We start from the raw sequence: 27,263 nt of genomic DNA on the forward strand, positions 1-27,263 counted from the left end.
CACACACACACACACACACACACACACACACACACACACACACACACACACACACACACACACACACAGTCACACACACACACACACACACACACACACACAGACGCGCACACACAGACAGACATGCACGCACACACACGCAGACACACACACACGCAGACACACGCACGCGCACGCACACGCACACGCACGCGCACACACACACACACACACACACACACACACACACACACACACACACACACACACACACACACACACACACACACACACACAGAGAGAGAGAGAGAAACACAGACCAAACAGTCAACAGTCCACAGTCAGAAAAAAAGAGCATACTATGGCATTGGGAGTTTCACCTCTGCACCAGGGAAACTACCCCCAGCTTTTAGTCATTCAAGTCACTTTCCATTTGTTGGCTCTGTCTCCTCACTCATTTAAGTGGATGCTTTGTGCTATACATATACACATTTCCATTCAGATGCCACTGGCTGCATCCCAAGCAGTGTTTTTGTCCAGTGCAGTTCCGGTTGGTTGAAATGTGCTTATCTGCCCTTCTTCTCTAACCACCTCTCTCATTCCAGGATCACCTGAGACAGTTGATCATGATTCCCTTGCCAAATGTGTCACTGCTTGGAAAGACTCCTTATTGTGGTAAACTTGACTTTTAATCATTATCTTTCTATGAAACTTACTCACATAATAATAATGAAATCACAACCCCATATATTCTCCCTCATAGAGCAAAGTCTAGATGAAATGAAGAAGTTGTTGCTGCTGCTGTTGGGATGTGCTGTTCAGGTATTCTATTCTATTATTCTTTGGCTTATTTACAGTTCACAGATGTGCGTGTATAAAGAGGTTCATATAAAGTCTTGCATTTCCGTGTGTATTTTCCTGTGTGAATTGTAACAGGCCATTTTTGTGTGGAGGACCCTTCAGCAGGCTGTTGGTAGCTCATTTAGATCCTAATCTCACTTCCATCTTTTCTTTCAGTGTGAGGAGAAAGAGGTGTACATCGAGAGGATCCAGACATTGGATTATGATACTAAGGCTGCCATAGCAGTACACATCCAGGAGGTATCAAACTACACTTTATGGCTGTCAGATAAAACTTTGTATCTTCTACACCAGTGGTTTCAGGCCGTACATCCATCCATCTTCAACTGCTTATCCGGAATCGGTTTCGCAGGGTTAACAGTTCCAACAGAGAGCTCCAGACTTCCCTTTCCAGAGCAACATTAGCCACTTCCTCCTGAGGGATCTCGAGGCGTTCCAAGGCCAGTGTGGAGATATAATCCTCCCATCTGGTCCTTGTTCTGCCAGGGGGTCTCCTTCCAGTGGGACGTGCAGCGAGGACCTCCATAGGGAGACGCTCGGGAGGCATCCGTACTCGATGCCCAAACCACCTGACTCCTTTCCAAGTCAGGCTGTGACCCCACAGAATACTCATATTTGAACTGGGGACCCAACAGCCCGATAAGCACTTAGAATGTAGAAGTTGAGGCATTACATTTAGTTTGATTTCGGTTCCTTGCGAGGCGTGGTGAGATTGTAGATCGGCTATTTGAATTTATTTTGCCTCTTTCTTATATTATTTGACAATTTGGCAAATGTTTGACCAGTTTTTTATAGTAGCCTATAGTTTGTTGATTACTTTTGATGCAGTCCTTTTTTTTAGGTATTAAAAAGGTCTTTGAAGTCCATAAATTGTCACTTCACTGTCATCTGGGGACCCCCTAAAATCATGTGGGGACCCACAGGTTGAGAACCACTGATCTACTCACAAGCCAAACACTGAAAACACATCAAAGGTGTAGTAGTCACAGTGGGCTATTACAGCTCAGCCATATAATAGTGTCTGAATGAGATTACTTATCCAGCACTTCATTTGTGCTATGGACAGATCGCTGTCGTCATGCATGCATATTTTATGAATGTCTTATCCCACAATCAAAAATAAAAATGATTTAATTGACAAATTGTTTTCTAACCTTCCTGATTAACATTTTCTGATCATACGCTTTTAGTAGATTTGACTAAAAGCATTAGATCTCTTTTGTCTGTTCATATTTCATTATCTCTTCTGTCCTGTGACGATGTCCCCCTTTATGCTAGGTAAGTCAGGAGAGTGTGTTAGACCTGCAGTGGCTGGAAAGCAACGAATTAGACCCAGAGGAACTGGAGGCCGTTGCCAAGAGCATGGCCCTGCAATTCAGACACCTGCTGGACCTGAGGGACTCCCAGCAAGAGGTACGTACCTACATTTGAAATCCAGACGACTTATGCAGGCCTCCGCTTGTCAGCTTTTTTTAAAGGTTTAATGTTCCCTTTATGATCAGTAACTTTTCATTATAAAATAAATAATTAGAATAATAATATGGTTCCCACTCCTTTGGGGTATTTGTTTGTCACAGTACATTTGCACATAAGTGAAATTTGTCCTCTGCGCAGTTAACCCATCCTATTTGGAGCAGTGGGCGAGGGCAATAATACAGTGCAGCAGCGGGAGCAGTTAGTGGTTAAGTGTCTTGCTCAGGGACACTTCCACACATAGACAGGGGCCGAGGGGCGAACCGGGGATTTTTTTCTTCTTCTACCCATTCAGCTGTGGCCAGCCTAATTTGTGTGCATTCATCCTTAAATTCTTTGGATTTGAGTGTATTTTATTTGACATATTTAGGTACTCACTTTAGCTACTTGTGTGTTACTTTGAACATTTGTAGCCTAAGTTAATGCAAGTCTATAGGATCATTGCAATTTTTCATTTTCAATTCATATTCTTTCATTGTAAGCTATTGTATTGTCTATATGATACATTTACGCCACTTCGTGTTGTCTCGTAGGTGCAATTGTCACTCTGCTGGATAGCTGCAGGCCTATTTATTCCCACTACGTCATTGTGACAAAACAGTATATGCTCTGCCATCATGTGCTGTAGTTCCAACGCACAGAAGTTATTGATTGCAACTTTAAACGGCTTCAGTGAAAAGATTCTGTGAGGGCATGGCCTCACAAGAGTAGCATTGTTCCATTACACAGGCTTTTATTGTACTTTATTGAGTAGCAGGGAAAGCTGAAGTATGGAGTCACATGTAGCCTGCTGTGTTCTCCTATCCTTTCGTTTGCTGCAGACTATAGCGGAGCTGATGCAGGAAAAGGAGGGTACGGTTAGTTTGCCCGGTGGCCTGCTCAGCCCCTCCATCTATGGCCCCAGCCTGCAGCAGCAGCATGCGGGGGCTCAGCAACACCTGGCTGTGGAGCTGGCTGACTCCAAGGCCAAGATCAGACGTCTCCGACAGGAACTGTGAGTAACAGCTGGACAGCTGTGACTGCTCAAAGGGAGTAAAGACCTTTTAACTCTAGTTATATGCAAAGAAAACTAAGATCCATCAGACACTGAAAGCATCCATCAAATAAGGTGGTTTAATCCCCGTTGGTTAAGAATTAACATTCCACCCCTGCACCTCAGAGTTCTGTATAATTCTACTGTATGATTCAGTCCATTTCCTATTATTTCACAACTATTTTTGGACAGATTATTGATTGAAACATTATAGTAATGATGTAGCACAAAGCACTCAGATGGTCATTCTTTGCTCTAGATACAGTATTACTTAAATAAAATGTAACTTAATATAATGGCTGAACTGTTGCTTGAAGTTCAACATTTCCACAGCATTTGCTAGAGGGAATGGCACCTCTGAATGGATTGAATTTGTGTGCTGGGAGCCGTGGGAGGTTGTTGGGGAGATAGAGAGAGAGAAAGAGAGAGAGAGAAAGAGAGAAAGAGCTGAAGCCTGATACTACATGGATAAGAGATGCCCAGAGGGAGATTGGCCTACATTGCTGCCTGCTTTGGCAAGATCCATGGTTGTGCAGCTCTGCCATTGACCCACATCGGCCTCTGTAATTCTATGCATTCCACATGTGCCCACACTGTCACCAACACCATTGGCACTAATGCTGATCTCAAGCCTTTAACCACTTAAACCCTACATACTTCGTTGACCGGGGTCCCCCAGGGCCCTATCCTTGCTCCTCTTCTCTTTTCCCTCTACAGCAAATAACTTTGTCAAACGTAGACAGTTCCTCAGACATATCCTAGTATATCCTCAACTCTCTTTCTGTTTCTCTCACTCACTCAATTTCTCTCTCTTTATTTTGATGTGCTGACTCTGGTCGTGCACAATATCACATAAAGCCATCAAACACAGCATGACTCTGCGCTTTTGAATGGCCATGACCTTAAACTTTTATGTATGCCTGGAAATATAATAGCACTGACAATACCTGATTCATGGCGGAAAAAGGATTTTGATGAAAAATACTAAACAAAAACAGATACCCCTGGGAACTTTGGGAAATAGTGGCTACTAGGAGTGGCTTCATGTACTAGCTGTGTGTGTGTGTGTGTGTGTGTGTGTGTGTGTGTGTGTGTGTGTGTGTGTGTGTGTGTGTGTGTGTGTGTGTGTGTGTGTGTGTGTGTGTGTGTGTGTGTGTGTGTGTGTGTGTGTGTGTGTGGGTGGGTGGGTGGGTGGGTGTGTGTGTGTGGGTGTGGGGGTCATGCAGTGCATGGTTTTAAAAGTACTGCACGGTGTACACTAACTCACACACACACTCACTCACTCTCTCTCTCTCTCTCTCTCTCTCTCTCTCTCTCTCTCTCTCTCTCTCTCTCTCTCTCTCTCTCTCTCTCTCTCTCTCTCTCTCCACTCCACCAGAGAGGAGAAGAGTGAGCAGGTGTTGGACGGCAGACATGAGGTGGAGAACCTGGAAGCTGAGTTGAAGAGGATCCAGCAGGAGGTCTGAATAGAGCAGGACAGAACCAACACCATGAAGTTCTGTCACTAACCTCTGTCACACACACACGCACACGCACACGCACACGCACACACACACACACACACACACACACACACACACACACACACACACACACACACACACACACACACACACACACACACACACACACACACACACACACACACACACACACACACAGTCACCTCCCATGTGGATCAGAGATTATGCAGATGAATGATACAACAGAAGATCATTTACAATATGTCCCATAGTGTGGTAATCTATCCATTTGTAACTCTTTGTAACCTCCTATACAGCATAGTAGATTTAAAATAAATATAAAATAACTGCATAAAACTAATACAAATACATGCCTTATAACTATCAAATATAGGTAAAATTACTGTAAAAATATAAAATATAAATATGACCTTTTTAAATGATATATTTCAAGAATTTGTTATTGTTATTAGACAGTAACCATTTTAAAAGTCAAATGGTGTTTTTAACCCATTAAGACCTGGAACTGTGTCATTTTTAGATTTTAGCTAAAAAGCATTATTTTACACTTGGGCTATTCAAAAATAGCAGATATACAAGCTCATAGCGCGGCACCGAGTGCCGCGCTATGAGCTTGTAGATCTGCTATTTTTGAAAAATCGTGAAAATGTGTTCAAATCTTTGAATATATATTTTTTTAAAGCGAACATTTTTAACTCAAATCTTTGCTTCTGGGGGTCCCTGGAACAACATATTTTGATGGGGGTCCGCGGTCAAATACATATAATTCTGGGGGTCCTTGACATGAAAAAGATTGAGCACCACTGATATAGAAACATACGTTTTTCAGAAAACTTTAGGAGACATGTAGAATCGGCTTCAGGTCTCAATGGGTTAATGTAACATGCTAGAGGTATATGTTACAGACACATACAGTACACTTTGCTATAAAGCCAACCCTATTACCTTCAACAGAACTCCCAGTTGCAGGTGGATGCCCGTGCATCGCGCACCTACCGTGACGAGCTGGACGCCCTGAGGGAGAGGGCCATCAGGGCAGACAAGCTGGAGAGTGAAGTGGGACGCTACAGGGAGAAGCTGCACAACATGGAGTTCTACAAAGCCAAAGTGGAGGTTATTAACACACACTTCTATTGTAACTGTAAAACTGAGACACGGAGCCCGTGATGTCATCTCAAGACTTGGGAAATCACGGAATGCCGTGATGCAAGATGTCAGATATACCAATGATTTATTGCTTAATTTCTTAATTTACTTTTCATGGCAAACTGTGTTTTCTTTAGCCCTTTCTCCAATGAAGATCATTGGTACAGTATTAATAATAGTAATCATCATGATGATGCTAATCATAACAATGATACAGTATAGCTCGGTTTAAGCGAGTCTTTGAAGTGACAAATAATAACAAAAGGTCTGTGTGTGTGTGTGTGTGTGTGTGTGTGTGTGTGTGTGTGTGTGTGTGTGTGTGTGTGTGTTTCACAGGAGTTGAAAGAGGATAATCGGGTGTTACAGGAGACCAAAGAGGTGCTTGAAGATCAGCTGGCAGGCTGGAGGTCACGCTCTGACAAACTCCACCAGCTGGAGAAGCACATCTTGCTACTGAAGGGACGGGTCCATGACATGGAGCAGGTCAGAATGGCACACAGACGGTTCAATGGGTTTATGAGTGAGGCAATGTTAATAGTTATTTACATTAAAAACTGTATCTATCCATGTATTACAGAAAACAAAAACCTTGGTCGGTATTTGTTTCACATTCCCAAAAATAGAAATCTGGGCTTAACCCATTAAGACCTGGAACTGTGTCATTTTTAGATTTGAGCTAAAAAGCATTATTTTACACTTGGGGCTATGAAAATGTGTGCACATCTTTGAATATATATATTTTTAAAGCGAACATTTTTAACTCAAATCTTTGCTCCCTGGAACAAGATATTTTGATGGGGGTCCGCGGTCAAATACATATAATTCTGGGGGTCCTTGACATGAAAAAGATTGAGCACCACTGATATAGAAACATACGTTTTTCAGAATACCGTTGAGATTTAGGAGACATGTAGAATCGGCTTCAGGTCTCAAAGGGTTAAAAACTGTATCTATCCATGTATTACAGAAAACAAAAACCTTGGTCGGTATTTGTTTCACATTCCCAAAAATAGAAATCTGGGCTTAATGTCACCCCTCCCATGGGTTTTGTGAATAAGCCAGCGCTTATGCTTCTGTGTGTCCTCTTTAGGAGAAGGAGGTGGATCGGAGACGCATTGAAGAGCTGCAGGAGGAGAACCTTGGTCTGTGCCTGGCTCAGAGGAGGAGCATGGAGGAGTCGCAACACCTGGGCTGGGAGTTAGAGCAGCTGTCAAAGTCCACAGACAGCACCCAGGGTAAAGTCAGGCCAAAAGTTGAACAGATGAAATACGATGTTTGTATGCATTTTGGGATTAGGGTGTAACAGTTAATCAAACTAAATTAGTTTTGATTGGTTTAACTAATCCATATAATCGATTATTTAAAAAAAATGATTTTAGGAAAAATTATACATTTTGGAGGAAAAGTTTAACATTTTTCTTTCAACATCTTCAAAATATTGCAGCAACAACAGATCTATGCCACACGTTATGCGCTTGTAGATCGTCTAATTTAGCTTTTGTACAACAAAACAAAGTTATTGGTAATTGCATTCAAGACTAAAGTAACACATTAATTCACTTAATCACGTAACACAAAATTCACACTTTTGAACCAGTTTTGCACTGGGGATGACATCATTATTGTCCTTCTGTGTATTTCTGTTGTTAGTCCAGCCCCTGAGCAAGGAGTTTGGTGATGACATATTGTCCTGTGTGTTTCTGTGTTTAGGCCAGCCGCTGAGCGAGGAGGTGAGTGAAAGAACCCAGAGTTGCCTTCTCAGGCTGGAGAAAGAGAACCAGAGGCTGCTGGCTACCATCGAGGATCTGAGATCCACCTCCAATAACAGCAGCCCCCAGCACTGCCACTACCAGGACCACAACCATGTCCCCCAGGCCGCCTATTGCCCACATTCATTAACAGAACAACGATTGGGTGGCCAAACGTGCTGCTCACATTTAGAAGACAGTACCAGAATATCGCTGTCTAGTGCAGTAACACAGCGAATGATAAATGGAGACTCGAATGGCCACCAGAGACCACCTTCAGAGGATTCCCTGTGCATGGAGGGTGAAAGTGGCCCCGGGGAGGATCCAGATCTTCATCATCTGGAGAAAGGACAGCTAGAGGAAGGGAAAGATGGAGAGCATCCCAAAGAGATCGCCTCTGATCTTGATGTGTTAGACAACATCCACAATGGTCTCCATCAAGTTGTTGGCTCTTGTGGTCATTCCCCTGGCTCTAAGAGTAGCAGCCCCCACCGTGACAGCTGTATCATGGGCCTGTCGGGTCGCTCCTGCTACCCCACCAAACACACAGAGCGACTAGAGGCCAAGTGCAGGACCCTGGACACGGAAAACCAACGCCTACAGGCTTCTCTTGACAACACTGGTGAGTTCTATTGTCTGAATCTGTGATTCTCAAACAGGGGTTCACGGACCCCTGAGGGGGCCTTGGGAAGTGTCCAGGGGTTCCATGAAAATTATTCGAATGTTCCTTTTGAATGTCCCAAACATTTTCTTTTATTATTTTCATATTTTAGACATTGGTTTCATGCATATTTTGTGTCACTGCTTTAGTAGCCAAATTATTGCACACATTGCACTGCCCTCCACACACACACACACACACACACACACGCGCACGCACACACACACACACACACACACACACACACACACACACACACACACACACACACACACACACACACACACACACACACACACACACACACACACACGCGTCGTTCACTGGGTCATCATGTCTTTGGTGCAGATCCAGCTTACTATCATAAACATACAAACTTAACATGATTGGTTGTTAATTGACTCCTTGTGGTAGCAACCAATCATCAAGTAACTCACAGTTTGCTTGATCTCTTGCTTGATCCCCTACTTTGCCCTCCTTCCCATTAGGTCGGAAGCTCCAGCGTCTGGAGGCAGAGGTTCAGGACTTGGAGACTGAGAACCAGACTCTGCAGGCAGCCCTGGAGGAACTACGTATCAACTCCCGACGCCTGGAGCAGCTGGAGGGAGAGAAGCAGAGCCTTGAACAGGAGAGCTTGGGCCTGGAGAGGGACAAGAGGCGTTTGGAGAAAGAGAATCGCCGACTCCGTCAGCAGGTTAGTGGTTAGTGGGTGCAGCATACCGGATCTCAGATGTAGCAAGAAAAATAATGATTGCTGCTAAGTGCTAATACATCAAATCAAATCTAAAACTAGATGGCATTTGCAAAAAATATATTACCTTTCTGTTGAGCAAAGCACTTAGGATCTGGCACTTATCATGTTATCAAAACTGATTACAGAGATGTTATTTTAGTCCTTGCGTTCTGATCCACAGAGGAGCTGTTGAAAAAAACAACATAGTGGTTGAATAGAATGGCTTCTATTGTGCACTAACTTGTCCTAGGCTGAGATCCAGGAGGCCACTTTGGATGGGAGCAATGTGCGTATGACCAGTCTCGAGAGGGAGTTACGCACCCTTGGGAAGGAGGTGGAGGGACTGAGGGAGACCGCAGAGAGGGTCAAAGGTCTGGAGAGGGACAACAGGGAGCGGGCCAAGCAGGGCGCCATCGACCACGGCACCCTGGCAACCCTTAGAGAGGTGAGCTGAGGAAGCCAGTGACCCACTGCTGTCTGACTCAGGTTTATTGAGCAAAAGATTAACTAACCTAACTTGAAATGTCTGCTGTCAATCCTTTCTTTTAACATGAAGGTGTCACAGTAGTCTTAACTGTACGCTATATGACCTCTGGACCTATAGGAGCTGGTAAATGAGAAGCTAAAGAGCCAGCAGAGGGACAATGAACTGGAGAGGCTCGCCCATGAGCTGGAGATGAAAGATGTGGACCAGGAGAGCCAACCACTGGCTGACCTGGAGTCTCCAGACAACAGGTACTCACACACAGCTTGGACTCAAGCAAATAGCTGGAAGACTGAGTTGAGATATATGTTTTTATAATATAAATGAATAGAGTAATATTTTTGTCTGTAACGATATAGGGTAACATTGGGGAAGTTACCATTGTTGTTAGCCTATAAATCCAGTATTCTCCCATCTAGCAGATTCAAGATGCTAGAGTCAGAGCTGGAGATGTGTCTCAAGAGGTCCCTTCAGATCAAACAGGACAAGATGGCTGCCATGGAGGCCCGCCTACAAGAGATGACCACTCTTAATCAGCAGCTGCGCCAGGAGCTCAAGACTGTGAGTTTAGGCCTTAGCATTAAACTGTTGGGTTTGGAGCTGTTTGGACACTTGTACTCACTATTCTGCCAAGAATGAGAACGGTACATACCGCAAACTGTACAGGAAAAAAGGGCATGTGAGAACTGCCTACTGCCTATGCCGGCAATATATATTCATTAGTTTTCCGAAAATGTAACGGTATGCATATCTGAACATAGCTTAGGTTTAAAGCTGTTGAAAAGAACATGGTATTTGGGAATGAAAAGAGAAAATGAGAAAAGGACTCTCATCAGACATTTGACTTCTTTGTCTCCCAGGTGAAGGTGAACTATGAGGCCCTGCAACAGAGGGAGGAGGAGGAGCAGAGAGCCTCATCAGCCTCCACCCCTCCCAGGGAGACAGGCAACACAGTGAGCGAATGGCAGCGTGAGAGCCAGGAGGCCACCAAGGAACTGCTGAGGGTCAAAGATCGCTTAATTGAAGTAGAGAGAAATGTAAGTGGGTGACCTCCATAATGAGTTGTACACAGTCAAATCCATAATGTACATTTGTACACACTCAAAGTTACAAATGGATAAATTAATACTGAGGATTTTACTGTCCAAGAGTGAAAATGTTCCATTTGGTTCCATATTGATAAAGAAGGTTATTCATAAAACATTTAATTTAAACTTGGCTTTAGAGGTACATTACAGTGGAACAATAATTCATAAACATGAATTATTAGTTATTTTGATCATTTACAAACAATATCATGGAAGAGATGCCTAAAATCTCAAAGTGGTGGAAGAAATTCCATCTTGTACCCGGCTGCCTTCGTCAGAAGGAATATTATTGCTGTTTCTGAAATCAACTCAGTCTGTATTACAAATGGTCTGGACCACCACATTATAGTGGGGCATATTAAGTCAATATTCCATCAGAATCTTTCACTTGGTGATACAAGCACCAAAATTGGCACAAATGATGTCCAGGATGTACTATCTAAGAAAAGTACGAGATCCAGCTGACAATCCAAGATGGCCGCCAGTTTTCAAGATGGCCGCCTCATCAAATGCAAAATAAATGTTTTTTGAAGTAAAACTTGAATGAACACAAATGTATTAATGATCCAAACATCAAAATGAATGTATTCTGACTGGAAGAACTCAATAGTGTCAATTGAATTCCAATATGGCCGCCAGTTTTCAAGATGGCAGTTATTACGTGACTCAAAATGAGCATTTTCGGAAGCTGTCTGATCACAGATATTGCATTAAGTTGAAGGGAAACATCCATGATCATTCATTGAAATGCTGTGGTCAAGCTCTATTGGTTTGTCATTTTTTATAAGAGTGATGTCAAAGCACAACCCGGGCACACTGGTGACATCACTGCTGTGAGACTCAGCATGGGGTTCAGTGTCGGCTTGTAGTGTACTAGCTGTAGGTGTAGTTTACTAACTGTTGTAGTGGTGTACTCATTGTAGTTTGTACTGTAGTATACGTTAATGTCCCAAATGCTAATAAGCCCCTGTATATATCTCAACTACAAGTTTAGTTTGTTGTAGTATTGTAGTTAGATTGCCGCACCTGAATTGACAGGATGTGCCAGCGCGGGAGACAAACAAACTCATCAGCCTTGAAGGCTTAAGTCCTTGCAACCACGAAGAAGCTGACTCCAACATCTTCACACATGCTCTCCATGCAGCCAAGCAACAAATGAAGTCTGTGTTGATTGAGGCATGCAACACAGATATTCTTGTTGTTGCAGTCAGTGCAGGCTTAGAAATTATGTGGGTATAATTTGGCCAGGGTCAGTCCATTAGGTGATTGCCAATTCATGATACTAGAAGTTCGGGCCGCTGCGCGGCCCTCACATCTAGCGTCCGCGCGACGTCGCACTGTGTAGGTGTGTACATGTAGTGTGCAAGGAAGTAGTAGTGTTGAGTAATGTGATTGAGGCAAGAGAAGTATTGGGTATGAATGTAGGCGGGTTGTTGTTGATTGAAATGAGATTGCATTGTTTGTTAGATAGCATGGTTTATTGGCATGGTGTGATGTCGGACAGTGTTGGTGGCAACATGTAAATGTGAGAAAGGCAAAATAGCAGTGAAATGAAATGACATCCAGAATAACATTAACAGTGAAGCATTAATCAGGAGCAGGTGTACAGTATGTTGCATTGGGGGGAGAATACAAACAAAGGCAATGGCAATTATGTTGAAGAATGAAGGTCATTTGTCACTATGCAATCAGGGAGTAGCAGCACATGCAAAGTGTTTGAATGAGCATGTTTGGATTAATAAAAGAGTTCGGGATAAACAACGTTGTCAGTAATTCCCTCATCATTGTTCACAATGAAAACTTTGACGGCGCTGGCTCTCTTTCCCCTGGAGAAGGCTGTGTAGAGTTGGCCATGAGCGAACACAGGTTGAGGCAAGTAGATGCCAACTCGTTCGTTCTCTTGCCCCTGCCCCTTATTGATGGTAACAGAGAAAGCTAAGCGGATAGGGAACTGTCGTCTGATGAAGGTGAAGGGAAGCTCCTCATCTCTGTCATAGTGAGGTATCCTTGGGAGGAAGATTTTTTCACCCCTGTTTGTGCCAGCTGCAATCTCACACTCAATGATTTTGTCCATCATCTGCAGTACCACCATTCTGGTGCCATTCTTGAGAGTGCGGTCGGGACCTGCTTGCAGGTTTCTCAGCAGCATGACTGGGGCTCCTACTTTCAACTTGAGGTTATGATCAGGCATTCCAGAGGGTGTCAGTGAATTGAGGAATTCCACAGGCATGGAGTCCTTGTGGTCGTCCTCCAGAATTGTGTCGGCTGAAAAGTAGACTCTCTGTTCTGTAGGGAAGTCTGCCAGGCATATGTTGTTGATTTCTCTAATGTCATTATTCAGAGGAGTGTATACAGTGCCATTGAGAAGGTTGTCTTTGTTGACACATCCAGTTTGCAAGTCAGGAAAGGTGAATGAAATGAGAGTTTGGAGATCGTGAACCAAGTGGTGGGGTTGAATGCGGACCTGCCATTCTGTGTCCTCCTCGTGTGGGAGTGTTCCTTCCCCTAATGCAAGGAGATAGTGGGAGAAGTCCTTCTCTGCTGCGTGTGTTCTCATGTTGAGGTTTAGCTTGTGGTGTTTCATGTGAGGATAGAGTGTTGACATCTGGATGCATGCTGAAACTATCTGGGGCCTGCCTGCTCTTTTGATAACGGGGAGGGTTTGCCTTGGGTCTCCACCCAGGAGGACAGTTTTGCCACCCCAAGGCTGCTGTGAGTGCATGAGATCCCTCAGTGTTCTTTCCACACACTCGACGTTAAAGCGGTCAACACTGAAAATCTCGTCCCAGATGATTAAGTTGCTGTCTTTAATGAGCTTGGCCAGATTGGACTCTGCGTTGATGGCACAGACAGAGTCTTGGAAAATGGGGATTGGGATCTTAAATCATGAATGAGCGGTCCTACCACCCTCCAGGTTCTGTGCTGCCAAGCCTGTGCTGCCCACACACAGCACAATGCCATGCTCTGCGCGTATCGTAGCAGCAATGACCTTAAAGGTAAAGTTTTGCCATATCCTGCAGGGGAGTTGAGAATGAACTGGCGTGTGATGGTTTCTTCTTGTGGGGCATGCACTGCCTGATAGACGGATTCGCAGAGTGCCATTTGTTCCGCAGTGAGCTTAGGAGCAAGCGACTGTACAATTTGTTGTTGCTGTGTTATGTTGAATTTTTCAGATCTGAAGATTTGTGTCAGCCTTTCCTGCGCAGTTAGTGGTCTTGGCTGTGGCATGTCATTGTAGTTGGATAGACCGCTGCCCATTTGTGAGAGTTCATCATCAATTGCAAGCAGTAGCTGATTTTGTATGAATGTTGTGTCTACTGCGTCTGTGGGGCACCTTTGTGCAGTGGCCTCCGCATGGAGAAAGTCTTCACTGAGCTCTGCAAAGAATCTGTCATACAGATGTTTGGGCTCTGATGGGTGACAGTAGTGGAGGATGATGGCAAAGGTTTCGCGGACTTTCCTTGGAGATGCGTAGCGTGACACCTCATGCATGGCGGTAATCCATTCTAGATCGTCCTGAAGCAAGCCCATGGCTAGAGCTGTGTCTTTGAAAGTGTCATAGTGGTTGCCATCATGTACCTTAAGGTCCTCATAGGTCTGTGGTCCTCTGATATGTGCTAGGAGCAGTTTCAAGTAGAATCTTTCTCCTTGGAGCACGGATACATTGGACATTCTTCCTATTGTACGTGGAATTTCCCTGTCCTTGGGTGCGTGGACTCTTTTATTCCACATGTGGGCCTTCCATGTGTAGTGTTCGGGAATCTGCATGTATAGATATTGCCTTGCTTCAGGGTCCTGGCTGTTTAGTTCGAAGAAGGCAAGCAATGTAGTGGGTTTGGCTGCTGCTATGGCCTCCTGTGCATGGCCTTCTCTGAAGACTATGCTCTGCTGGCCGTCTGTGTGGATGGCGAGATTGGTGACAGCAGGGAGTCTGTCCTGGATCTTGTACTCCATAGTCCTCCAGTGTGCATCATGAGCATCAATGGTTCTGGCATTGATGAATTTGGAGATCTCATCCCTGTCTTCAATGTCGAGGGTGCCAACATCAGCTCCCTTATGTACGTATTTGTACAGGTACTTGATGGTCTGGAAGGAGCCTACAAATTCAAGTTCTGTACAGAACAATGTCTCTGGGCTCTGTCTGGCATCCTGGTGCAAAAACAACAACGTCAGGGACAGCAGGGTTGAGGTGACTTTTGTTTGCCCCCTGTGAGCTTTTTGACTTGAACACCATTTTCAGTGCCTGAGTTGGGTTGGCATTGAGTAATTCTGCGCCGGTTTTAAAGATTTTTACTAAAGGGTTAACTGTCTTTAACTCATTTTGAATGAGGGTTAAAGTGGGCTCCTTAATAAGGTCCTCTCCCTTAGCCTGATGAAGGCGGTTCTTAATTTCATTGTCCTGATCAAATACAAAGATTTGTGAGAATTTGGGTCGGTTATTGGTGTCAGGAAAGATTGCAGAGGGAGTGAGGTGGTACATTTGGCCACTCATCTTGAACGGTCGTGGCCCTAGTCCTTTGAATGCAATGATTTTACCGGTGACATTCTTAGAAGCCATAGACACTAAGCCATTGTACTGTCGGATGTTGGCCATGAATTGTTGGGATTCTGGAGAGGTCCTGTCAAACAGAGCTTGAAGTGCAGGAGGGGGGTCCTTGAATGGCTGTAGTTGGATTGTTCCGTAATGGCAACAGGCACTGAAGGTTTTGAGTGGGACAGGATCTTTTGAAAGTTTTGATGTTTCCCAGGGGAACATGACGGCCTTGCATGAAGTGCAGATACAATCCATTGATACCGCCGGCATGTCTATTTGTATTTGCTTTCATCTGTAACAGCACCAACTTATAAGGCCAGTGTACTAGTAGTATCAATTTGGTGTGTGTGTGAACATTACACAGTATCAGGGGTGTAATGTTGATTTTTTTTCACTGGCGGAACGCTATTTTAATGATTTCATGTGCGCATTTTATTTTACTTTAATGTGTATATAGTAGGCAGTAGTAGGAAACATGTTTGCATGGGAAATTACTAGCTTTTAACTTAGTTTTAGTCTTTGTAAATCTTCTCAAGGAATGCCTTGAATTATAGGAGCTGAAACTAAAAGTTTGCTTTGAACGAGTATCTTTTTCTTCTGCGACGGTGGCTGAGGCATTGTTGCATGCAGAGAGGATACTGACAGCAAAATGCTGTGTTGCTTACCGTGTAGCCTATGTGAGGAGTGAGGATGCATTTGCACACTCACTTGTAAACCTGTTATGCAAAGTAGCCATTTGAGGGAAACATCTGTGCATGTGTGTTCGCGTGATCCTGACAAAAAAACTGTCCTCTCCTCTCCTCTCCTCTCCCTGCAGAATGCAACTCTGGAGGCAGAGCGCCAGGCTGTGCAGACACAACTGAGGCAGCTGGAGAGCCAGTATGACACTCAGCAGGCTCAGATCGTAGCCCTGCAACGGCAAACTGCCTCACTGCAGGAGAACAACACTTCCTTGCAGACACATAATGCAAACCTGCAGGTATGTACTGTCCTGTACTATACCATTGTATAATGCTTCTGTCTAGCATGCCCTACATACAGTAGCACATCTAGTAGCAGTAAGTGGCTCAGGAGGTAGAGCATTCATCTGGTAATGAAGAGGTTCCTGGTTAGATCCTGGCTCTTCCTGGCATCACATTGAAGAATCCTTGAGTAAGACACTTAACCACTTAAACCCCAGCATCCGTATTGTCCATCTGCTATTTTCAGCGAACGCTTTCTCCACAATAACAGAAAACAGAAAAGACTCTAGTATAGAGCCCTGAGGGACTCCGGTTACCCATATGGAGTTTAAGTGGTTAACCCCTGACTGCTCCCAACAAGCAGGTTAGAGCCTTGCATGGCTGCCTCTGCCATATGTGGGAGAATGTGTGTGTAAATGGCAAATGGGTGAATGACATACACTGTAAAAGTTAAAGTGCTTTCTGTGGTCGGAAGACTAGAAAAGCATACCATTTAGATCCTGATCATCCATTATAAGTATTAAACAGATTCGCTGTGTATTGGTATAGAGCTGGTGCACATGCATTACAGTCAAATACATATATTATTATATGATAACGCCCAAACAAGTCAACTTTCTTTCTCTTCCAGGTGGAGAAGTCCACGCTGAATGCACAGTGTGCATCCCTCCTGGCCCAGAATGCCCAGCTGGAGCGACAGCAGTCCGGAGTGGAGAGTGAGCGGGAGAGCGCCGTGCGGGAGCGCGAGGAGACGCGCGGCGTCTACGAGCAGCTGCTTCGCGACCACGAGAGGCTGTCGGCCGTGCACGAGCGGCAGGCCATGGAGTACGAGGCTCTGATGGGAAAGCATGGCTGCCTGAAGAACGTGCACCGCACACTGGAGCTGGAGCACCGCACACTCCAAGACAGGTGGGGGGGGGGAATTACATTTTTGGGGTGAAATCCCTTTAACACGGCAGTCGTTAAGTGGTCAGATGGGTGGGCCGTGAACGCTTCCAAGATGATCCAGAAAAGGTTGAGAACCACTGGTATGTGGTATAAAACATTCATCAGATGTGGATTATATCCATTGATAATTGTGATTGTATTGTGTGTTTTCATGCATGCATTATAATTATGCACAATGCACATACCATATTTGTGAATGCATGTATTTAGGTATAACAGCCTGCTGCAGCAGCGGACCAAACTGGAAGACCTGGAAAAAGCCCTGAAGGAGGAGCAGGAAAAAATGTGTTTGGAGAAGGAGCAGCACAGGATGACTGCTGCTGAATGTCGTAGACTCCGTGATGAGAAGGACTGGTGAGGAGGCAGAGGAACACACACACGCACACGCTCACACACACACACACACACACACACACACACACACACACACACACACACACACACACTTGATTTATACAGTATTGAAACATTATCAAGCAAGGATTTTAACTGACTAGACTTCATTTGTAATTATGTTTTGAGTAGTTGCCACAAACTTTCATTGTTACTTTTGGTGCAGAACTTCATAAAAACAAGCGACTTTGAGTACCTAAAAAAGCGCTATAATTGATTTCACACATAACTGCATTGCATAAATGTAATACATCCAACAACTGCACCATCTGCATCAGTGCTGCACAAAGATGCTTTGGGTTTCTTCCATTGTTCAGGATATCAGCAGTTATTTGTCAGAATGACGTGTGGCAGTGTGAAGAACCTAACGTTGCCACCACAAACCACTCTACCCTGTCTTCTCAAGGCTGAACCAGACATACCGTCAGCTCCTTAAGGACAATGAAGAGCTCTCAGCTGATCATAAGCAGTTGAAGAGCCAGCTCAATGCGGTCAAACTGGAGCACATGCACCTGGGGGCCGACTTCTCCAAGCTCAGAGAGCAGTCCCAACAGTTGGACATCACCTCCACCAAGCTCACCAATCAGTGTGAGGTATGGAAATGTGATAGGAGAGACATTGAAGACGAGGAGCCTATTATAATCACTGTAGCAGGGGTCATCAACGTTTTTCAGGCCGAGGACCCCTTTTTCATAGATCTCACAGATCGCTTCAGAGACTTGTTTGTTTGTTTGTTAACACATGATCTTTTCTATTAATATGTTGGATCCATGGACCTGAGGCCGATTCTACAAAATGTCTTCTAAATCCTAACAGTTTTTTGAAACACTTGTGTTGCTATAATATTAGTGGTTCTTTTTCATGTCAAGGCCCCCCAAAATGTTATGTATTTGGCCGTGGACCCCATCTCAAAATATCTAGTTCCAGGGACCCCCAGAAGCAAAGATTTGAGTTACAAATGTTCGCTTTAAAAAATATATATATATTCAAAGATTTGCAGATGTAAAAGCTCATAGCGTGGCACTCTGTGCCACGCTATGAGACTCGGTGTCATATACTATGAGCTTGTATATCTGCTATTTTTGAATAGCCAAAGTATAAAATAATGGTTAAAGTGGTTCAAATCTAAAATGACAGATGCTTTCCCGGTCTTATTGGGTTAATGTGTGTTTTACGACATTTAACCAGTTAGACCTTCAATACTTAGTAAACTTGACCTTTGGCTCTGCTTTAGGTTATATTCTATAGTCTTCATTATTAACTACTTGAACCCTGGCATCCCTATTCTGGGCATTACATCTCTCTAGGTCGTCCTCAGACGAGCCCATAATAGGTGAACATTCAGCCAAAAATAGCTGATCTACATGCTCACAACGCGTTGCATTGCAACAAATGTGATTTCCAGCTGCTGAGTCAGCTGAAAGGAAACCTGGAGGAGGAGAATCGTCATCTGCTGAGTCAGATCCAGAGCCTGATGCTGCAGAACCAAACATTGCTAGAACAGACCATGGAGAGCAAGGATCTGTTCCACGTGGAGTCAAGACAGTACATGTAAGCAAACTATTATCTAACACAGTGATTCTCAACCTGTGGGGCGAGGGCCCACTGGTGGGGGTGTGGGGATATTGCAAGTCGGCCCCCAAATAGTTGGCAAAACACTATAGGGATGGGACGATATGAAAATTACATGTCACGATTATTGCGGCAAAAAATAATATTATCGTGATAATCAAAATATGCTTAAAACTTTCACAATGATTTAGAATATCTGCGATATAATTATTGTGAGCGTTTTTTATCATGATAAACGATAATAACGATCGTCCCATCCCTAAAACACTGTGATTTTCATTGAGATACCAGTAAATACACACTTACAATTTACAATTTACAAACTTAAAGTATACTACATTGGTTTCTTTTGTCTAAGCCAGAACACAATCGATGAACTGATCGTTAGAATGCATGGCACGAGGCCCACCCATCTGACCGCTTAACTTTGTGTGGTCAGATGGATGAGCCGTGAACGCTTTCGAGATGTTCAAGTGGACCCTGATCCAGAGAAGGTTGAGAGCTACTGATCTAACATTATCTATACTGCTGCATTGCTGTGGTGAAAGGCTACAAATGTTACATGGGGGACCCCCAGGTACCTGGTGGGGGGGTGCGCCTCTCTTTAGTCCTGTAGTCCTGTTAGTCCTGCATTGCAGAGGTATTCATTCATTTAATTTTGTGAAACCTTGGGTGGATTCGGATTGTCGGATTGTTGTGTAAAAATGTATGCTTTGATCTTTCTATCTTTCTATAATTGAACAGCAATACTGCTTGCAGGGGTTGAGTCATTTTAAGAACAGCGTGAACCTCTAAATCATGGCACAAAACGAGGACGTGTCGGTTTGCATCATTGCGCCAGTACAAAACATCACAACCAGTCTATTTAGAGCACCCAAAATACCAGAATGTTCACAGAGCATGCCCTAAAACCACTGTGGGACCAGGCTGTGCATGGATTATTGATGCTCTGGTGTTGGTAACAGGTTACATAAAGAAAGAAAGTTGGGTGACCTAAAAGTGTGTGCTGTTTTGCCAAGGTTGGCCTATATTCAATACATTCCCCTGCTGCCTGCTGTGTGTATGACAGGATGGGGAGAATGACATACGATAGTATGTAAACTGTGTTAGTACATAGAAAGTTGTGGGGGTCTTTACTGAATGACCTCCTGTATATGATGTTATTTCTATGTTCATGCACAGAAATAAATGTATAGGACAGACTTTCCATTCTTAGCAATGCTGTGCTTCCATGTCAAACACAGACGAGGAATTAATCAATCCATGAGGGCCTCTGTGATGCGTTTGCTCCATATAAAGACACGTTGGTTATGGTTTCCATAGCAATCGGGTCCTCGTCCTCCAGCTAAGTTGGTGACTGTGAACACAGAAGTAGGCCGCTCATGAGCCATGTATTCCTTTATATTTTATGGTCAGACAAGTCATTTCTGTTTGTGAATGTCACTGTCATTGTACTGCTATATACTGTACACAGTCAAATCCTCAGTGTTAATTTATCGATTTCAAGTGCAAATAATTCTCTGCACAAACCTGTGTCTGTGGCCAGTGACAAACTCAATGAGCTGAGGAGGCAGAAGGAGAAACTGGAGGAGAAGATTATGGACCAGTACAAGTTCTATGAACCCTCACCTCCACGCAGGTAAGGGTACTAAATGCATTAGTACTGAATGCATCAAATTCATAGATCTTTCTCCTTGCCTCTTATCATTAACACACATTAACCTGATTCTGGTAAAGGTTTGTCAAGCCTCTCTCTCTTATGTCGACCCTTCCTCAGACGTGTTAACTGGATTGCACTGAAAATGAAGAAGTTGATCAAGTCACGGAGCCGCGAGCGCGTCACAGAGCGTAGTCTGCGCTCCCTCGCTCCCACGGCGTGCTCGGGCTCCTGCGAGGGCATCGGGGGGCCACACCACTCCTGCCAGGATAATGGCTCCTTCGTTGGCTCAGATGAGTCCGGAGGATCCGGTTCCACTTCTGCAGCCGACGCCCTGTCCCCCCGGCGGACCAGTAGTGAGTATCTTTTCAGCAGACCGTCTCACATTGACCGGTCAGAGGTGACCATGAGACCCCCGTTGCCTTAGTGGGCCACAGCATCTACACTGTATAGGTCCCTCACTTTCCCCCGCAACCACCACTGTCACCATCAGACCTGTCACCATTGACCTCGTTCGTACCAGCTGGAAAGGGAGATATCTAGATCAATCAAAACCTGCCCCTAAACGCCCTTCATCACAAAATACCCCCCCCCCTCCCCCAACCACCACAGCATTATCTAAACTTAAAGAGATGGGTAAATTGGAATGAAAATCCTTTCTAATTCTTTACCACTGTGAGGAAAGTAGTTTCTATGTTTAGGAGCGCCCATCATGCACAGCACTCATAGTACTGTATTGTGCTGTACTGTACTGTACTGTACTGTACTGTACTGTACTGTACTGTACTGTACTGTACTGTACTGTACTGTACTGTACTGTACTGTACTGTACTGTACTGCACTGTACTGTATGTCCTGGAGAGAGACCTCAGTGTCAAAGGGATGTGTCTGTTCTTAATACGCAATGAAAGCGCAGGCATCGCTTGAAATTGTGTCTTCTCTGAGATTTGACCTGATTTGTTCATCCGCATTGATCTATTGTATTGTGATGTGTATTGACAGTGAAGATGCGTAACTCCATAAATATGCAGGGAAATGTGTTAACTTCCTCACTTTCCTTGCGTTTAAAGCATTCAAAACTCAGGTGCATGTTGTGCACACCATGGGTCCGATTCACTAAGCTGCTTACGCCCATATTTTGAACGTAAAGGAATTTACGCAACTTCCCACGTCAGATGTCAGTCTGATTCATTCATGTTTTTCTGTCTGCTCCTTCTCAAGTCTGCTCCGAGGCTGACTTACCAGGGATCAAAGCTTGCGGAGGTCTTTAGAATACTTTATTCTTCATGCAAAATCAATTACAATAGTGCCAAACCTCAAATGAAATATATCTGTGCCCAACACATGATTTTTATTTATTTTTAGGCTATCAGTTGCATTTAGAGCTGAATTATTAGGTCCCTCAGCGTGTTTGCCAGTGTCGGCCGACTCAGCCAAAGTTTCACGTAATGATGAAAATAGACTATCATGCCTTAATTTCGCTGGAGGCACAGGCGCGCCTCCAGTGTCCGCGGGTATTCATTTATAATACTGTACTCTATATTGATCACATGCACGCCACACACAATAGCCTAATAAGTCTTACCATCTGATGAGGAAACAGTGGATGAAAGCTGTGTCCAGAGCAGATCCATTACCCATTCCGACATAGGACAGTGATATATTAATCCAAAAGACGAATTTCCCCTCAGTAATCAATAAAGCTCTCAGTAATCAATAAAGCTCTGCACATTTCAGCGATTTACACACCCCTTTGTGAATTGCACTTCAGTATTTGCTTAGAGAAAATACACCCTCTTTTAGTCACTTTATTTACACGTTATTTACGAACAGCTTAGTGAATCGGGCGCCATGTCCCTAATGATGCATGGTGGTTGTGAACAGTTCCCTCAGCGGTGTCACAATGTTGTGTGTTAATGTATCTCCTCATTCCTCTCCCTCTTCTTTATTCCTGCTGTTTGCCTTCCGTCCTTCCTTCCTTCCCTCATTCCTCCCTTCCTCCCTTCCCCCCTTCCTTGCTTCTCTTTTCTCCGCTCACATTCGCCCCTTTCCTCCTTCATCCCTCTCTCCTCTCTCCTTCCCTTGTGGTCACACATGCTGTAAAACAGCTGCACTGAAAATCTTTCCCCGTATGAGGAACAGACTGAAGGACAGAGACAAAGTCAAGTCCCTCTTCCGTCGTTCCATGTGTAAGAAACATCGTGGTCCGGTGTCTGATGAACTCATCTTGGCTGTAGACCTCTTGCCTTTCTTGCTCCTAACCCATAATAACCCTACAAGCCTATGCTTTTTCATTCCCATTGTGTGCCATTAAAAAAATCCCCAAATAATCCAAAAGTATGCTTTATATTTTCAGTTAGGGCACTTTCTATCATACACAAAGTCACACAAGTAGATCATATTGCAAATGAATTGACTATGATAAACATAACATACAAGAATCTGCAATAGTTATAGTCAGTTTCTCTCTTGAAGTGGGAGCACAGAAAGCCACCCTGATTTTCCATTGTTGCAATTGGAGGTCAAGGAAATGCTGCATTGCAGGAGGACACTGGTGCTCCAGTATGTGAGCTCTGTCCCAGTAGAAGCTAACTAGAGTCAGAGTTCAAGGGGAACCAGTGATTTACTAATCATTGGTCATATTGCGTAGTGTTATTTTATGGTGTATGTAAGAAGCAGCCCATCTTCATATTGTCAGCTCCATGGATATAATAATACATTACATCTGATCAATTCACACCTCCATTCCCTTCCTCGTCCACTCCCCGAACCTTCTATTCCTTTGCCATCCTCATCCATTCCCCATGCCATCCATCCCAGCATTGGGTGACCTGCTGGGGTACACCCCACCCCCACCCGAAGAGGACCATTGGGCAGATAGTTCAGAGCAGCTGGAGGGGTCAGAGACTGACCCAGAAGAAGAAGAAGACGACAGGCAGGACGCACTGACCTCATCCCTTTCCAAATCCATGTTGTCCGTCCTCCACAATCATCACACCACTACGTCCTCCAGCCATCCCCACATCACCACAGCTATTGATATCACCAAAGCTGTTCCACATATGAATGAGCTATGGGTGACAGGTAGAGGCCTTCACCATCCACTGTATTGTTTTAATGTCATCCGCATCAAAGCTGCACTGTAACTCTTAAGTTGCTCTAAACTTTATAGGTAGCTCTCCACCGCACCGACGTCGGCGGCGGTAAGTGTTTGAAAGCGTCCGTTGGCGAAAATCTACTGTTGAATGGGCGGTGGGTACACTGTTAGGTCAGTTTGCAAGCGTCGAAAGCCGCTTTTTTTTTCCCACCTTCCAAACGACTGATCTCCCGACTTCATTCGACTGCCAGTCTGTAGTAATCTGTAGTTGTCTGTTTGGTGGAGAGCTACCTTAAAGCTAAATTGTGACTCTAAGTAACTGCAAGCTGCACTGTAACTCTAAAAGTGTACAAATGAAACCAAATGGAGCCGTAAGGGTCAATTTGCTTCCATTTGTACACTTCCATTTCATTTGTACACTCAGGATTTTAATGTGTGGCTACTTCAGACAAGAGTAGAGCAGAGACAATACTCCCTCATGTGTTTTTTGTTTTGTTTTTAGTGTTGAAAGTCACATTGTTGAACAGAGTGGCATGGTGTCAGTGGTGTGTTCTACCGTGTTACCCTATACGTAGTGTGACCTGCAGAAAACAATTGTAGCCAAGCGTAGCCCTCTACTAACCATTTCATCCATTGAAAACGCGCTAGCGTATCTTCACGACCGCACGCATGTCGTGCAGGGAATGATTATCGTATCCCTCCGAAAAAAACTAGAACACACCACTGCATGGTGTGAATGGCGAAACTTTCAACCTTGCATTCTCCATTCATTGGTCCACTTTTTACCCTACAGATAAGGATCCCAATGGTAGCACCACTGTGCCGTCTGGCTGTGAGGACAATGAGGAGCCACAACATCAGGGTAAAAACATTCAGTACAATACAGATGTATAAGCAACTCAAGAATTAGGAGCAAATCCATCAAATCCTACACACTTGAGTCATAATAATCTCTAGTCATGAAATGAGAGCTCGACCCAGTGCTGCCCTCTGTTGGTAGTTACGCATACAATGCATCTACCAGCAGTAATGTGACTACTGAGCATGGAAGTGAATGGGGGTGCCTGGTGCCTCAGCCAGTTAGTGCACAGATCATATGTTTCTATTGAATGCAAAGACTACCAATATTTGAATAGGCTTTGTTCATTACTGTAGTCCTGGCAGCAGATACAAATGTGACACCTGTTAGACACCCAGCATCCGGTTCCAATCTGCTGCAGAGCCAATTAAACAAAGCTATGGAAAATTGAACCAGAACAGGAGGCCAGGTATGCCACCCTCTGGAAACCTCTGGGGTGCGGTTAAGCACATGCACAGAGACTATTTGTTTCCTGTCTATCTGAAATTAAGCATTAAAATGCCCCCCAAAAGATATGAATAAAGAATCTAAGGTGAATCGAGTGATAAATAAATTGAATATGATGTTGCAAATATTAAAAGCTAACAACTTTGTATTCCTGTTTCCAGTAGAGACAATATAAATGTATACTTTGTCACATGATGGTGTCACTAGCCAAAAATAGCATTTACAAAGGAAGAATGCCACGTTTGTTGCTTGTAAATCAGTTATTTTCTGTGAGTGACACCGGCATGCAACATACAGTAAGTTAGGCTATAATCTATATTGTGCACCCGCCCACCTGATTGGTTCTTCAGGGTCGAACGGCATCCAGAGTCGGGCCCAGAGTGAGAGCAGCGGCGAGTTCAACCTTAGCCTGGAGAACGAGCCCTGGTCCAATGGTAGCAGCCCTGTCCAGCAGCCCCCGTCCCGCCGCACCTCCTCCTCCTGCCAGCCTCCAAGTGACACCTCCACCCCCAAGCATGCACAGCAGCAGCAGCAGCCCTCCTCCACCACACCCACACACAAGGACAAATCCCCTGCCAAGGGCGCCCTCAGCGCAAACAGTTTACAACTGCCATCCACACACAAACATCCAGATCCCAGGACCAATCAGCCACACTGGCTCACTAGGGGAACAAAGAGTATCAGAAGGGGGTCGAACAGCAAAGCAGTCCGCCGCTCTTCAGACACAGAAGGTGTGCACCCACTCACCCAGGGGCACTGTGCGGGTGATTCCAAATCAGGCTCCTCGCAAGCCGAGGTCACACGCTCCTCAGCTTGTTCCCCGATCACAGTGCTCTATGTGCAAGGGAAAGCATCCTCTGTGTCTGGCTGCCTTAATTGCTTTTCCACCCCTTTGGGGAAAGAGGGGCGGCTGAAGGGGTCCTGGTCCCCCAAAACTCTCCCTAGAGCCAGTAGCGTTATTTCCACAGCAGAGGGCTCTTCCAGACGGTCCAGCACCAATAGCGACTGCCGGGCGACAGCCAAGGTCGACCCCCCACCCGTCTCACCTGTTTCAGAAGAGACTAACAACCAGCAGGAAACAGCCAATCAGAATCAGCTACCAGACGCGAACACTGAGAAGAGTGAGCGTTGTCCTAGTCCACCAGCCAAGCCCCCAAGAGAACTAGCAGTGGCCGGTGTCACAGACCGCCCCAAATCTCCCATCCAAGAAACATTGTTTGGCTCACAATTCAATTACACCTCTGTCTTCTCAAACACCATTTTCAGTGACTCTGTGGTCAGCGCCAAGACTAGTGCGGGTGAGATTGAGAAGAATCACACCATTCTCTGTGTGAATCCGTCACCGGTACGGAACATCAGCTGTCCGCCTGTAAAGCAGGATTCCACAGCACAAACACTGCTCAGTGTGGAAGGAGAGCACGGCCAACATGAAGGACATTGCTGTGAAGGTGAAAGGGAGGTAACGGGGCTGGAAGGCAAGGACAAGCAATTCATAATTGCATGAATAGTTATTCAATATTATGTTGTGTTATGCAAAGATGACAGGTTGCAGGAGAAGCACACAGGTCACTATAACTCATTATTGATGTATGTTTTCAGTGGATTTTGTGTTTATACAGTTGTACTTAAAATGCACTCAAAATAGCAGTAGTTTTGGATTGGTTTGGTCTATTTTTCATCATTTACTGTCATTACAAAATTTGCTTTAGGATATCAATACAATATACGTATATTTGTTTACAGTATGCACCATCATCTTACTACTGTTTTTTCAAAGGTTATGTGTAGCGCAACTTAATGAATCCTGGATATATGCAATACCCAGTTTGTTGTGGTTTCACCACTTAATACTTTTTGTTTTCTGATCCATGGTAATGTTTCTGTCCTAAAGAACATTGACAATCCTTTGTTGTGTATCTGTGTTTGCCAAACCCCCCTTTTTTATTTTTTTCCATTGTGCAATTTCCTGATTTTATTTATTTATTTACCCGAATGATTCTCAACAGTTTTGAAAAAATATTTTATGGTAACATATTGTGTGAATTCCCTTGTCATTAGATATAATTATTGATATTGTACGCTTTGTTTTATCTCAGATTTTAAC

The 27,263-nt window shown here is 44.4% G+C and overlaps 1 protein-coding gene across 1 annotated transcript in view; it reads left to right on the top strand.

Annotated features, from left to right (window-relative positions):
• Window positions 1-27,263, top strand: part of LOC311056787 (girdin-like) — a 33,905-nt gene extending 6,642 nt beyond the window's left edge. The window contains exons 4-28 of the mRNA XM_084073593.1: window positions 585-654; window positions 743-801; window positions 997-1,080; window positions 2,119-2,253; window positions 3,135-3,307; window positions 4,725-4,806; window positions 5,785-5,943; window positions 6,313-6,459; window positions 7,067-7,211; window positions 7,687-8,346; window positions 8,874-9,079; window positions 9,369-9,563; window positions 9,723-9,853; window positions 10,022-10,163; window positions 10,463-10,639; window positions 16,042-16,203; window positions 16,818-17,095; window positions 17,345-17,488; window positions 17,934-18,120; window positions 18,933-19,078; window positions 20,646-20,738; window positions 20,877-21,112; window positions 23,577-23,840; window positions 24,647-24,715; window positions 25,510-27,263. Coding sequence (XP_083929719.1) covers window positions 585-654; window positions 743-801; window positions 997-1,080; window positions 2,119-2,253; window positions 3,135-3,307; window positions 4,725-4,806; window positions 5,785-5,943; window positions 6,313-6,459; window positions 7,067-7,211; window positions 7,687-8,346; window positions 8,874-9,079; window positions 9,369-9,563; window positions 9,723-9,853; window positions 10,022-10,163; window positions 10,463-10,639; window positions 16,042-16,203; window positions 16,818-17,095; window positions 17,345-17,488; window positions 17,934-18,120; window positions 18,933-19,078; window positions 20,646-20,738; window positions 20,877-21,112; window positions 23,577-23,840; window positions 24,647-24,715; window positions 25,510-26,663 — 5,298 coding nt within the window. The 3' untranslated portion in view covers window positions 26,664-27,263. The remainder of the gene's footprint in view (window positions 1-584; window positions 655-742; window positions 802-996; window positions 1,081-2,118; window positions 2,254-3,134; window positions 3,308-4,724; window positions 4,807-5,784; window positions 5,944-6,312; window positions 6,460-7,066; window positions 7,212-7,686; window positions 8,347-8,873; window positions 9,080-9,368; window positions 9,564-9,722; window positions 9,854-10,021; window positions 10,164-10,462; window positions 10,640-16,041; window positions 16,204-16,817; window positions 17,096-17,344; window positions 17,489-17,933; window positions 18,121-18,932; window positions 19,079-20,645; window positions 20,739-20,876; window positions 21,113-23,576; window positions 23,841-24,646; window positions 24,716-25,509) is intronic.

Source organism: Gymnoscopelus microlampas, assembly GCF_963454915.1.
Source record: "Gymnoscopelus microlampas genome assembly, chromosome: 2".
Classification (NCBI taxonomy): Eukaryota; Metazoa; Chordata; class Actinopteri; order Myctophiformes; family Myctophidae; genus Gymnoscopelus; species Gymnoscopelus microlampas.